Source organism: Pelobates fuscus, chromosome 3 (genome assembly GCF_036172605.1).
Source record: "Pelobates fuscus isolate aPelFus1 chromosome 3, aPelFus1.pri, whole genome shotgun sequence".
Lineage (NCBI taxonomy): Eukaryota > Metazoa > Chordata > Amphibia > Anura > Pelobatidae > Pelobates > Pelobates fuscus.
In genome coordinates this window covers 313,828,376-313,841,301 of record NC_086319.1, presented here as the reverse complement: position 1 = coordinate 313,841,301, position 12,926 = coordinate 313,828,376, and the positions used below count along the sequence as shown (strand labels likewise).

At 38.9% G+C, this 12,926-nt stretch overlaps 1 protein-coding gene across 4 annotated transcripts in view; it reads left to right on the top strand.

Annotated features, from left to right (window-relative positions):
• The window catches only part of NTRK3 (neurotrophic receptor tyrosine kinase 3), a 560,615-nt gene that overhangs the window by 210,139 nt on the left and 337,550 nt on the right, over window positions 1-12,926 (top strand). For all 4 annotated transcript variants that reach the window (XM_063448881.1, XM_063448879.1, XM_063448883.1 and 1 more), the window contains exon 4: window positions 11,430-11,498. In XM_063448881.1, the coding sequence (XP_063304951.1) occupies window positions 11,430-11,498 (69 nt within the window). The remainder of the gene's footprint in view (window positions 1-11,429; window positions 11,499-12,926) is intronic.

Here is a 12,926-nt window from a genome sequence, read left to right as displayed (position 1 = left end):
TTCCTTACATGCCTTTACCTTAACCGTTCATGTATTATGTTATTCACTAGTCTCATCTCATGGGGCGACTCACACTTGATTTATAACTAGTGGTGGAGCTGCTGTTATAAATACACAGTTGATAACGTGCAAGCTACACCCTAAACATGACAGCCATCTTTCACAACAATGTACTGCTATATACTAATACCCTCAGTGCAACTAGCCATGATATACGCACGTTCAGCCTAGCATGCTCAAATATAACACACTTCTGTCTAAAAAAAAATACAAAATACAAAAATCCCCCCCCCCCAAAAAAAAAGAACGCAGCTTCCGAATGAATCTAAAATGGATGCTGTCTAGGAGGTGGGAGGGTCTGGGAGGGAGGGTCTGCTGCTGATTGGCTGGAATGTGTCTGCTGACTGTGAGGTACAGAGTCAAAGTTTACTCAATGATGACAAATAGGGGGCGGACCGAACATCGCATATGTTCGCCGTCTGTGGCGAACGTGAACAAGCTATGTTCGCCAGGAACTATTCGCCAGCGAACTATTCGGGACATCTTTAATGACTAGCTAACGGATGAAATATGACTAGCTAAGGGATGAAATGTTATTGGGTGAGAGTTGAAATGTGACTAGGTGAGTGCTAAAAAGTGACTGGGTGAGAGATGGAATGTGCCTTGGTTTGAGGTAAAAGGTGATAGGGTGTGAGATGAAAAGTGAATGGATGTGAGATGAAAAGTGACTGGGTGTGAGATGTGAAACTGTCTGAGGGATGGAATATGATTGAGTATTAGATTGGGTGACTGATGAAATGCGATTGGCTGAGGTATAAAATGTGACTGGGTTGAGATGAAATGTGACTAGGTAAGTGCTAAAAAGAGACTGCTTTAGGGATAGAATGTGCTTTGGTGTGAGGTGAATATGACTGGGTGTAAGATGAAAAGTGACTGATGAAACTGATGACTGGGTGAGGTATGAAATTAAAATGGGTAGACATGAAATGTGACTGAGTGAGGGATGTGAAAGTGGCTGAATGATGGAATGCGATTGGATGTTAGACTAAATGTGACTGGGTAGGGGCTGAACTATGACTATCTGAGGGATGAAATGTGACTGGGTGAGAGGTGAAATGTGACTAGGTAAGTGCTAAAAAGTGACTGCATGAGGGATGGAATGTGCCATGGTGTGAGGAGAAATGTGACTGGGTGTGAGATGAAAAGTGACCAATGACATGTGACTGGCTAAGGTATGAAATGGGATTGGGTAGAGATAAAATGTGACTGAGTGAGGGATGTGAAACTAGCTGAGGGATGGAATGTGATTGGATGTTAGATGAAATGTGACTGAGGGATAAAATGTGACTATCTGGGAACGAAATGTGACTGGGTAAGGAATGAGATGCAATGTAGCTGGAAGTCTGAGAAAAAATATCTGACTGGGATGAGAAGAATTGTGTCTGGAGATGAGGGAGAAAATGTGGCTGGAGTGAGAAGAACTTGTTCCTAAGAATGAGAAATGTAAATAAGGTGAAGAATGTGACTGAAGAAGTTAGGGAGAAAATGTTATTTGGATGAGAAGAACTGTGTCTAGGTGTAAGAGAAGAAATGTTGCTGAGGTGAGGAGGAATTTTGTCTACGTAACTGGAAAAATATAACTGGGAGTTAAAGAAGAAATGCAGCTTTAGAGTAAAGCAAGTGTAGTTGAAGTGAGAAAGGATATCTATCAATGGTTGGAAAGAGTATGACTAAGGGCATGGAATTTATGGTGAAGAACAAAACTATGACATACGCAAATATGAAAAAGTACCGTATTTTTTGCTCCATAAGACGCACTTTTTTTCCCCTCAAAAGTGAGGGGAAATGTCTGTGCGTCTTATGGAGCGAATATGAAGCTTTACTTACCTGTCTTGCAGCGTTGGCCGCAGCACAGGGCGCACCGCGGTAGTGGAACTTGAATTTCATGTTCCGGTTTCCGGCGGGACTGAAAGGAAGTGCGCACAAGCTGAGTGCGCACTTCCTTTCAGTCCCGCCGGAAACCGGAACATGAAATTCAAGTTCCAGTACCGCGGTGCGCCCTGTGCTGCCGGCCAACGCTACAAGACAGGTAAGTAATTATAGGACAAGGGGAGGGGGACAGTATGGGAGGGGGATAAAGTCTATGGGGAGGGAGGGGGATGAAGTCTATGGGGAGGGAGGGGGATGAAGTCTATGGGGAGGGGGATGAAGTCTATGGGGAGGGGGATGAAGTCTATGGGGAGGGGGGGGTGGAAGTCTATGGGGAGGGGGGGGTGGAAGTCTGTGGGGAGGGGGGGGGTGGAAGTCTGTGGGGAGGGGGGGGTGGAAGTCTGTGGGGAGGGGGGGGTGGAAGTCTGTGGGGAGGGGGGGTGGAAGTCTGTGGGGAGGGGGGGGTGGAAGTCTGTGGGGAGGGGGGGTGGAAGTCTGTGGGGAGGGGGGGGGGTGGAAGTCTGTGGGGAGGGGGGGGTGGAAGTCTGTGGGGAGGGGGGGTGGAAGTCTGTGGGGAGGGGGGGTGGAAGTCTGTGGGGAGGGGGGGGTGGAAGTCTGTGGGGAGGGGGGGGTGGAAGTCTGTGGGGAGGGGGGGGGGTGGAAGTCTGTGGGGAGGGGGGGGTGGAAGTCTGTGGGGAGGGGGGGGTGGAAGTCTGTGGGGAGGGGGGGTGGAAGTCTGTGGGGAGGGGGGGGTGGAAGTCTGTGGGGAGGGGGGAGATGAAGTCTGTGGGGAGGGGGGGAGATGAAGTCTGTGGGGAGGGGGGGGAGATGAAGTCTGTGGGGGGGGGGAGATGAAGTCTGTGGGGAGGGGGGAGATGAAGTCTGTGGGGAGGGGGGGAGATGAAGTCTGTGGGGAGGGGGGGAGATGAAGTCTGTGGGGAGGGGGGGAGATGAAGTCTGTGGGGAGGGGGGAGATGAAGTCTGTGGGGAGGGGGGGAGATGAAGTCTGTGGGGAGGGGGGAGATGAAGTCTGTGGGGAGGGGGGGAGATGAAGTCTGTGGGGAGGGGGGGAGATGAAGTCTGTGGGGAGGGGGGGAGATGAAGTCTATGGGGGAGGGGGTGGATGAAGTCTATGGGAGAGAGGAGAAGACTATGGAAGGGGGGGACACTATGGGACAGGGGAGAAAAAAAATATTCTGTACAAACTGTCCCATAGTAAGAAACACTATGGGACAGTTTGTTCAGAATATTTTTTTTCTGGGTTTCTTCCTCTAAAAACTAGGTGCGTCTTATGGTGAGGTGCGTCTTATGGAGCGAAAAATACGGTAATTACTCTGCTAACAATGTACTGATGAATTACACACACATGAACATGCTCTACTTGGACAATATTTGCAATTATTTGTTAATGGCAATTGCTTTGTTGTTGGTTTTTTTTCTCCAATTTGTTTAATTAATGCATTTAAAATTACTACTGTTTAAGTAATATATTGTTAATGCCAGCATTTCGCAAATGTGATATATTGTTCTTTCAGTTTGTTTAAAACTCATTCTATAATCCGTCAATTATCCAGCAATATAATGTAAGAAAACGTATTAAATAAAACCATTATTGGCATAAAAACTATTGTTCACTTGTGCATAATCTGATATCATTCACCGAATTCTATTTTCTTACCTGGGTATTATCCTTGGCAGAGAAAACATTGTTCTTCAGTGCAGAATACCATTCAAACAAAACAAATAAAAAAGCAAACACATAAAAACTGAACTATTTTCCATCTATTGTTATTGCATAATAAAATACACCACATACTAATGAAAGACACTCGTAAGAATGACTTGTGGATGATATATAAAGTGATATGAAAGTACAAGTCTGTGTACCAGCCATAGTTTTCCATAACAGCTTCATGGTCCAGCAAACTCTCTTACTCAGTCTCTCATTACCATAATAACTTGGCTACCTCATTTCTAGAATCTATCATACTAGATATAAAGTGACTTGTTATATAGATCAATAACAAGGTGAATTACGTCCTAAAATGACCACTGCAAACACAACAAACCATACACTTTCATTTTTTTTATTGCTTTTCAGATTGTAAAGAATTGCTTACATTAAAACAGAAATCGCAATGCCCAACCTGTAAAATGTCCTTGTGCAGTCTACTGAGACAGTTTATAATATGATTCACCCAAAGGTCACACTCTGTTTATAGAACTCCCATGTCAACTTTACATATAATTCAGTGAGTTTCCTGTGTAGGAATTACCTAACAGTTCTACTACTTTTTATGCTGGTGGTTTAGGTGGATTAGAAGAATAGTTCTGTGCCTCTGATGTCCCATATTTTTCTTCCCAAACTCCACCTTGGTCCTCACTAGAAGAGATTGCTAGTGACTGTGTTTTCATTGTTCTTCTACCCCCAGTTGCTTCTAATTAAGTGATGTCTAATGTTGGTTGTTGGCTAAGCAGTGGTTGAGTATGAAGGGACATTTTGTTCCCATAAACAACTAGTGTGCTTAGATTAGCCATCATTACATCATGCTCTTTTAATATAAGCACCCAAAATACACAACAAATATACACAACCACTAGAAATGTACAAATTCCAAAATATACATTGATAATTGTATAGAAATCTTACCTCCAGTCACCTTATTATTTTACCCAGCAATATGTACAACTGAGAGATACTGTGTTATAACAGTTTGATAGTTCCAGTGTTCTACAATATCAATACGTGAACAATGTTCACTGAACATAGTTAAAGGACCACTATAGGCACCCAGACCACTTCAGCTCAATGAAGTGGTCTGGGTGCCAGGTCCATCTAGGGTTAACCCAGCCTGCTGTAAACATAGCAGTTTCAGAGAAACTGCTATGTTTACTTTAGGGTTAATCCAGCCTCTAGTGGCTGTCTCATTGACAGTCGCTAGAGGCCCTTCCGCGCTTCTCACTGTGATTTTCACAGTGAGAAGACCCTGCTGTCCATAGGAAAGCATTGAGAATGCGCGCGCGGCTCTTGCCCGGCACTGGAGAAAGGTAAGCCTTTAACCCCTTCCTCCCCCTAGAGCCCGGTGGGAGGGGAGCCATGAGGGTGGACCTATTAACACTATAGTGCCAGGAAAACGAGTTTGTTTTCCTGGCACTATAGGGGTCCTTTAAGGAAAGGTTGTTTCTGGATATACTTTCTTTAGAAGTAGAAAATAATTATCTATAAATTACCAAGGTACACAGTGCAATCATATGTTGGTCCCTTTTTTTTTTTTTTTTTTATTTATTTATCAAAAGCAAAAAAACAGCAGTACAATATTTTTTGGTATGCTGAGTCATTTTATAATCATTTTATAAAGGTTATCAGTGTTTCTTTCAAAACAACGACATTGTGGCCTAAGTAACCTCTATGGAACATTTCGTCAACTCGACTCTAGTCACAGCTTGGCTATTTTAACCTGATTTTGCAATTCAGATTTTATTTGCTAAGCTTTAGAGTTTAGTGAATGTGTTTAACTATGGCTGACTGATTAACTGATGTTTGTTTCTTTAACTGCAATAGAAAAACAAGGAGCATGCATTCACCTTTTAGCACCATTATAACACATTACGTAAAATAAATTTATAGGGTCATTTACAAAACAGAAAATTCAAAGTGAATATCAAATTTAAGGCCAAAGTAACCAAAATGAAAGCATAGCTGACTTAGAGATTTTTTTTTAGTTCAGATATTTTGTACTTAAATTTTGCATTAAATTTACCTTGAATTCTCACTTTGGAAAATAACCCTGCTAGAGATGGCAGATCAGTTTTCGTAAACATCATAGTTTCTTATTTTTAGATAATCAGCCATTTGTTCTCTTTAGAGCTTTCTAACCTGCATAAATAATCTGTCTGTCTGTGCTGCTTTTCAATGCTTATTGAGATGCTCATAACCAACAGCTCATCGTATTTCCTGACGTTTTAAGTGGCATCTGCTTTTTTGGCATTGTTTATAGTTTTCTTGAGCTTTTGGACAGAGGTTACACTATAGCTGCCAGTATTTAGTAAAGCAATGGAAATGGAAAATATTCCTTAGTGGATTTAATGCCTTTGAAGCATTGATCACTTGTATGCTGCTGATTAGCAAACAAAGCATGGTTTCATAGGTAATGCAATATAAGCATATATTCTAGTTGATCATGTTGTGAAAATTGTGTTTGGTATGTCATTTTGTAAAATCAGAAAGATGTATAATGAAGATTTAATCCTTTAACAAATCACTTAAAAATGTTTTTTTTCCAGGCAATACTATAGCATCCCTGGATACTTTTCCTTCCTTAAAGGAACACTATAGGGTCTGAAATAGAAACATGCATTCCTGACCCTAGAGTGTATAAACCCATTTTCGGTTTCCGGCCCCACCTTACCCCACTTAAATAGGATTAAAACTTAGCTTTATTCCAGCACCGCGTAGGTCTGCTGGTGCTGGTCCCACTCCTGTGGGAAAGCATTTGATTTGCTGAGATTGTCAAGGAGGTGGGCACATTGTGCAGCACTGACCATGGAAAAAACTCTAATGGTCATCTGAGTGGCTGCCACTGGAGGTGTCCCTAGGGAGCAGTGTAAACACTGCCTTTTCACATGGTTGCAATAGGTGCCCATAGTGCTGCCTCCAGGGGGACTGCCTAAACTAACAGGCAGTCTTGCTGCTGCTTTCTGCTGCTGTAAAATAAAAAATAAAAATGTTAATACATTTAAAAAATATATATATATATATATAAATTTACTGTTGAGTTGTTGCCCTCAGGCTAAACTCAATTGTGCAAATGCCGGGTGCCAGTCCTGGGGTTTGATAATGCAAGATAGATAGACATATGGGCTGCACTCACGGTCTTTCTTTGTGAAGTTCTTTTATTCCATATAGTAAACAAGCAGATCGTCGTTTCGGTCCTCTCTGGGACCTTTTTCAAGATCAATCTCGAGTAAGGTCTCAGAGAGGACCGAAATATATATGTATACATATATCTTATATATATATATGTCATAATAAGTGTATTTTTATTTTATTATATAGATATATTAATATAAAAATAATATAAATACAAAATAAAGAAAGTTCAAAAAAATTCAAAAAAATTTGAATTCTCGTGTCAAAATTCTGGGTTCTATACAAACGGAGAATTGGAATCATACTTAATGTCAGTATCCTTTAGAGAAGGAGTGTATGCTGAAGAAATGTGTAAATCCGGATAGGTCATTTATAAGTGTTCATGGTGTTTTATGAATAATGTAGTCTTCAGATATTTGTGTTTTACGTTTCGCAGGATTTTGTGGATTAGCACTTTTTGATGGTTTAAATCTACACCAGATGTGTTGAAACAAAAAACATCATGCTCTACACACAGCATGAATGCTGTCACTTGGCCTAAGAATTATTACTTGGGCTTTGAAATCATGTGTTTATATGTTCTTTGTATACTCTAACTTGGACCTTGAATACTTTAACTCTTTGTTAATCTATGGGACTGAAATGGTTAAACCATTTTCTTAGTGAAAACACATTTATTTAACCTTTAACCTTCAAAGTAGACTGTCTATACGACCCACAAAAATAATTAATCAAACAAGGCTTTTAGCTCTGATTAACTATAAATATTTTTGTTGCTTTTTTTTTGTTGTTTTTGTTTTAATGGAGGTTCTCTAAATTGCTTTGCACAAATTAGAACTTAGTTACCCATCATAGAAATAAGGGTGTTCTTTGTTAATTCAAGTTTATCTTTGCTTTTACAGTAATGCACTCTGTGATGCTTTTTATTTAGAAGACTGTGCCTGTGATCTGCAAATAGTTTTTCTGGTTCCATTAATACATCATCGTGATTACTTCTTGAGCATGAAGTTGAGTGTTTTTTTTTTATATTAGGCTTGGGCACTTAAATTAATTGTAGATAGATAGACAGATGGATAGATAGAAAGATGATAGACAGATAGATAGATAGACAGATAAAAGCCATGGACCAGTCATATACTTGTTAATACTTGTTAAACCCTATTATATAATGGACCATAATATTAAAGGAACACTTTAGAGTTGGGAATAGAGACATGAATTCCTAATGACGTAATGTCCCCTACCAATCTAGGTGTCTACCCTTCCTTGCATAGATTTAATATCTAAATTTTACTTACCTTACATTTTGCTACATACTGTTCTCCTCACGACTGTTCTGCGTCACATATACACTGCCACTTACATATATATATATATATATATATATATATATACATACTAACATAGATTTACAAACATATTAAAATGCACTGACACACACATAGATACACACACTGAAACACCACGCACCCAGATACACACACTGACACACACACATTGACACACACACAGATACACACTGACACACACACACACACACACACTCACACCTTGACACACAATTGCACACACTGGCACATACACATACATTGACATATAGATAAACACACTGAAACATACACACATGCTTGCACATATACACTGACACGCAGATACAAACAATGACACACAAATAAACACATGCAAACTGAAACGCAAATAAATAGATGCACATATACATGAAATGCTTTCTATATTGGTAGCTACCCTCCTGTTAACATAACTTTTGTGTAGGTGGTTGGCTTACTTGGGGTCCTGCTGATGCTGGCTAAGGCTGATGAAAGTGTGAGGTTGGACCTGACTCTCTCCTTTTCTTTTCCTATCTCAGCCAGACCAGCCCGTCATGGGCATTGCAAGTGATCCCCACCCAGGTTTGAGAGGTTTGTGGAGTACCCGACTAAGGGGCCTCCATATTACCATGCCCATCCTGCCAACCATTATGGGCATTGCTAGAGGTGCCCACCCAAGGTTGAGAGGTTTGTAGAGTACCCATCTAAGGAACCTCCATATCACCATGCTATTCATGATATTTTTTTTGTGGATGTGCAGAGTAAGCAATGAAAGGAGTTATATAACATTGTATCTCACATCTTGGCTCACATACACAACATTCAGTCCTGAACTATGTATATTTATATTGGCAACTCAATCTTATTACAGACAGTGGGAGACTATGTGTAAATGTTTAATACATACTACATATTTTCATTTGTTTTGGCTTGTAGAGTTAATGTATGTTTAAAAATGCATGGTGGACTGGCAACTGTATCTCCTACTTAATCGCAGCCCTTTGCAGTATTCTTTACTTTTAGCTACTGCTTTCCTTCATCAGATAACAGGCATAATGTAATATACCCTCCTCTCTTCACACCTAGAGTCAGTATTTTACTATGTGTATATTACTGTACTGTGTATGTATATATACAGTATATATACAGATACAAATTTATTTATTTTTTCACCCTTCCTGGGTGGTATGTTTATTCCTCATCATCGAGTCCTCTACCAGAGGCCTGGGATTTTGAGGGTTTGAGGGTTCTACGCAGTATCTATCTATCTATCTATCTATCTATCTATATATATATGTGAGATTGTGTGTGATTGTGTGTCTATCAATGGAGAAGCATTATTACAAAAGTACAGTTTATTATATTACCAGTATTAAAGAAATTGAGTGACCAGTTTCCAATGGAATGTGGTCATCCTGAACTACTTTACCTTATGTGGGAGTTGAACAGTGTCTTTGATTCCTAGTGCTGAAGAGAATCATACTGTACAAAGGGAAAACTTCACTGACCTGGAATTTGTGTAGGGTTGACTGTGTCTGAAAGACTGGGAAACTGATTATGTGTGAGGCACTCCGTGACTCCTGGAACACCCCTCGCCATATGTCTAAGACACGTTAGGCACCAGCTGACAAAACAGAGGAAGTACTCTACCTTACATGGAGTTGCTGTGTTCTACAGGTCTAAGTCTTTGTAAGTTTCTGGATACAAAGTATACCTTGAACAAAGCCAGAATAATACAGGATATTTTTTTATATCCATCTCCTTTCTGGGATTTCTTAATAGTCAATCTATAACAGAGTATATTAAAATGTTTATAATACAAATGGGCCTGTAAGCCTGGGAAACAAGGACTCCTAATAATATAGCACAGCAGCCTTGGTCTTTTTGCTGTTATCTGATACTTTATAGCTAGTAATTTATTTGCTTCACTTGAAATATTTGACCTTTCCACTTTAAGAATAAGAAACAAAAGTAATATGATATTTTCTTTCCTATATATTCGACTTTCTTGAAGATTGCATTATAGACAAGTCGCTTGATTATTAAGATTGGAATCAAGTTACATAGAGTCACCCAGAGCAGGAAATAAAATAAACCATTAAGCCGTACTTTTTAGATAAGCATTGACTAAACAAGATCGGCAACTGATCCTTATCCTCTGGAACATCTGCTTCATTATATCTAACTAGGAAGTGATTCCAAAATTCTAGATGTATCGAGTCATTATACATACAACATTTTAAATGCGTAAAATGTTCAGAAGATTTAACCAAAATTTTCACTAAGTCTTTAAAGATTGAGTAGATTACTCTATAGAAAATATTGCAGGAGAAGGTACTTTTTCGGTAGTTCTCCTAATTTCACTGTATGCTGACAATGGGGAGAAAAACATAAACTAAATTAAGGAATAGGCATTATTGAATAGTGTGAAAACTATACACATTATTTGTCCTTACCTTTGATTCTCAGAGGAACTGCAGTTCAATCCCCTTTTATTATTTTATGATTTATTATGCAGTTGATGCATTTTTCTTATTTCTCTGAATTAGCAAAATGACAACATATAGATTTATAAATATAAGCTTTTCGAACAGTATTGACTGTACTCAGACAATACCATAGACAATTAAAAAATACACACAAACATGTGGCTTGGTATGAGACCAACTAATATTTATTAATATACGATTAATGGAATACTCCAAGCACCACTCCACTAAAAATGGATGACTACTTCCAATAGGAGGGGGGAGGCCACCAGGGCACTCCTGACACCATAACCACTACAAAATGCTTGGACACATTGATTTAAAATATACAAACACAATCTCATTCTTGCAGGTGATTGCAAATAAGCATGTGCATATATGTTCTATTTGTGTCCACAAAACCATTATTATAGTATTCAAAGTCATGGATTGGATATTATTTAGAAATATAGTAAGCTGTAAATGCGAGTATGCAGAATAATTACCTAAATATTGTCCAAAACATAGTGTCAAGGCAATTTGTGGTTTCACATATAGTTGAGTGAAGGATACTTAACCCTTAAATATGAAACATCTTGTCTGCATATATATGAGAACTCAATCAAATAAAAATATCACGACACAATCATAGAACATATGCAGCAGATTTGTAATGACTCCTGCGAATGTCTTTTATACTATGCTTGTATATTTTTTTGTTTAATACAGTTTACTTTTTTAATTAATGCCTTGTTTTGAACATATATACAATTATTGAAACAACAACCATATGATTTGGTGTAATGATCATTGCTTTTTTTTTTATATCTGCAGAAATCTCTCTGGGAACCGACTGACAACTTTATCATGGCAGCTTTTTCAGAACCTGGAACTTATTGAGCTGTAAGTGTCATAGCATCTTAGTTTTATTTTTTTTGGCAAGCATGTTTGGGGATTTTTCATATCTACTTTCCTTAATATAAGAGAAATGCTGTTATTGTAATTTACATGCCCATGCACCATCTCTGCAAACCATAGCAAGGTATTTGTTGACATGAACTGACCTGAAAGGGGAAGAGAGGGGAAGAAAAATACTAGAGTCAGAGCTGTTGCCTTGCTGATGAGGCCCCAAAGTTAAAACTACACAGTCCATGGCTGGCTTCTTGTCACTGGTCCTATTGGGGAAAAAAACATGCTTTGCTTAAATATGTTTAAAAGAAGTTCTGCAATGCTAAGGGTGCATGCTGAATTATCTGCAGAGCAGCAGAGGAAGAACAAATTCCAGTAGTGACCTAAGCCAACTGGACATTAACAGGGAGATGTAAAAGAAGAGAGTATTTAAGTGATAATAAGCTATGTGTGGCAGCCTAGGTAGATTCAAATATGGTTTGTCAGATGTTTGACCAAGTGGAATGCCTGTATGAGAAATGCACTGTGCTATCCCTTTTGAAGGTGTGTAGCCAGCCTTCAAAAAAATGGTAGAAGGACATGACTTTATCTAGAGCACACGTGATAGGCTTTGAAAACAGATCATTGTGTGTTGATGTTTATGCTTGAAAAACAATATTCTTCTAGCAGTGACTTTCTAGCTAGTATTATATATGCAGTTAGCTGTCCATGTGCCTTTGAAGTCAGTTCATATTAAACAGAAAGGGTGAGGCACTCCAAAGTGTCAGAAAACCAGGAGCAACCATAATCCAGACCACTTATTGACTCTTCCTGATATCTTGGTTCTTTCCCAGTAAGACGTATACGGAGGTGGTGCTCTGGTCTTTGTGGAACCAAGTAAGCTATCTTATTATGATATATATGTGCCTTTTATTATTGCAAATTTTCAACTTAGTTCAATTTTGCCTAGTCCAGAAAGAGTGGGAATATTAGGTGAGAATGGAGAATGTTATATAAGAAAGATGCAGACGACAATCAATAAAAAAGATCTCAGTGTATTCTGCCCAGTAAATATATTTATAAATAAATTATGTGGATGTGTAAAAAGGAAGAGGAAGATGATGGAGGAGACATAAAGATGAACAATGAGTATTGACATCAGTATATTAGATGGTGTGAACAAATTTTGAAGCTTCCCAAAGGGAAAATGTTAACATTGCAGAAGAGAATTGATTTTAGGCCTTCTTAAATAGATTAAAAACAGTGTAACCCAATTATATCACAGACCAAGAATTATGGAAACGTGAGTGGAGTGCGAAATGAAGAATTATCTAAATCATCATAATCTTCATCATCAACTTAAACAATCATTATCATTATGTAATTTATGTATAATAAAAGGAATTCAGGCTACAGTATGCAGCTTTAGGAAGCTGTCAATTC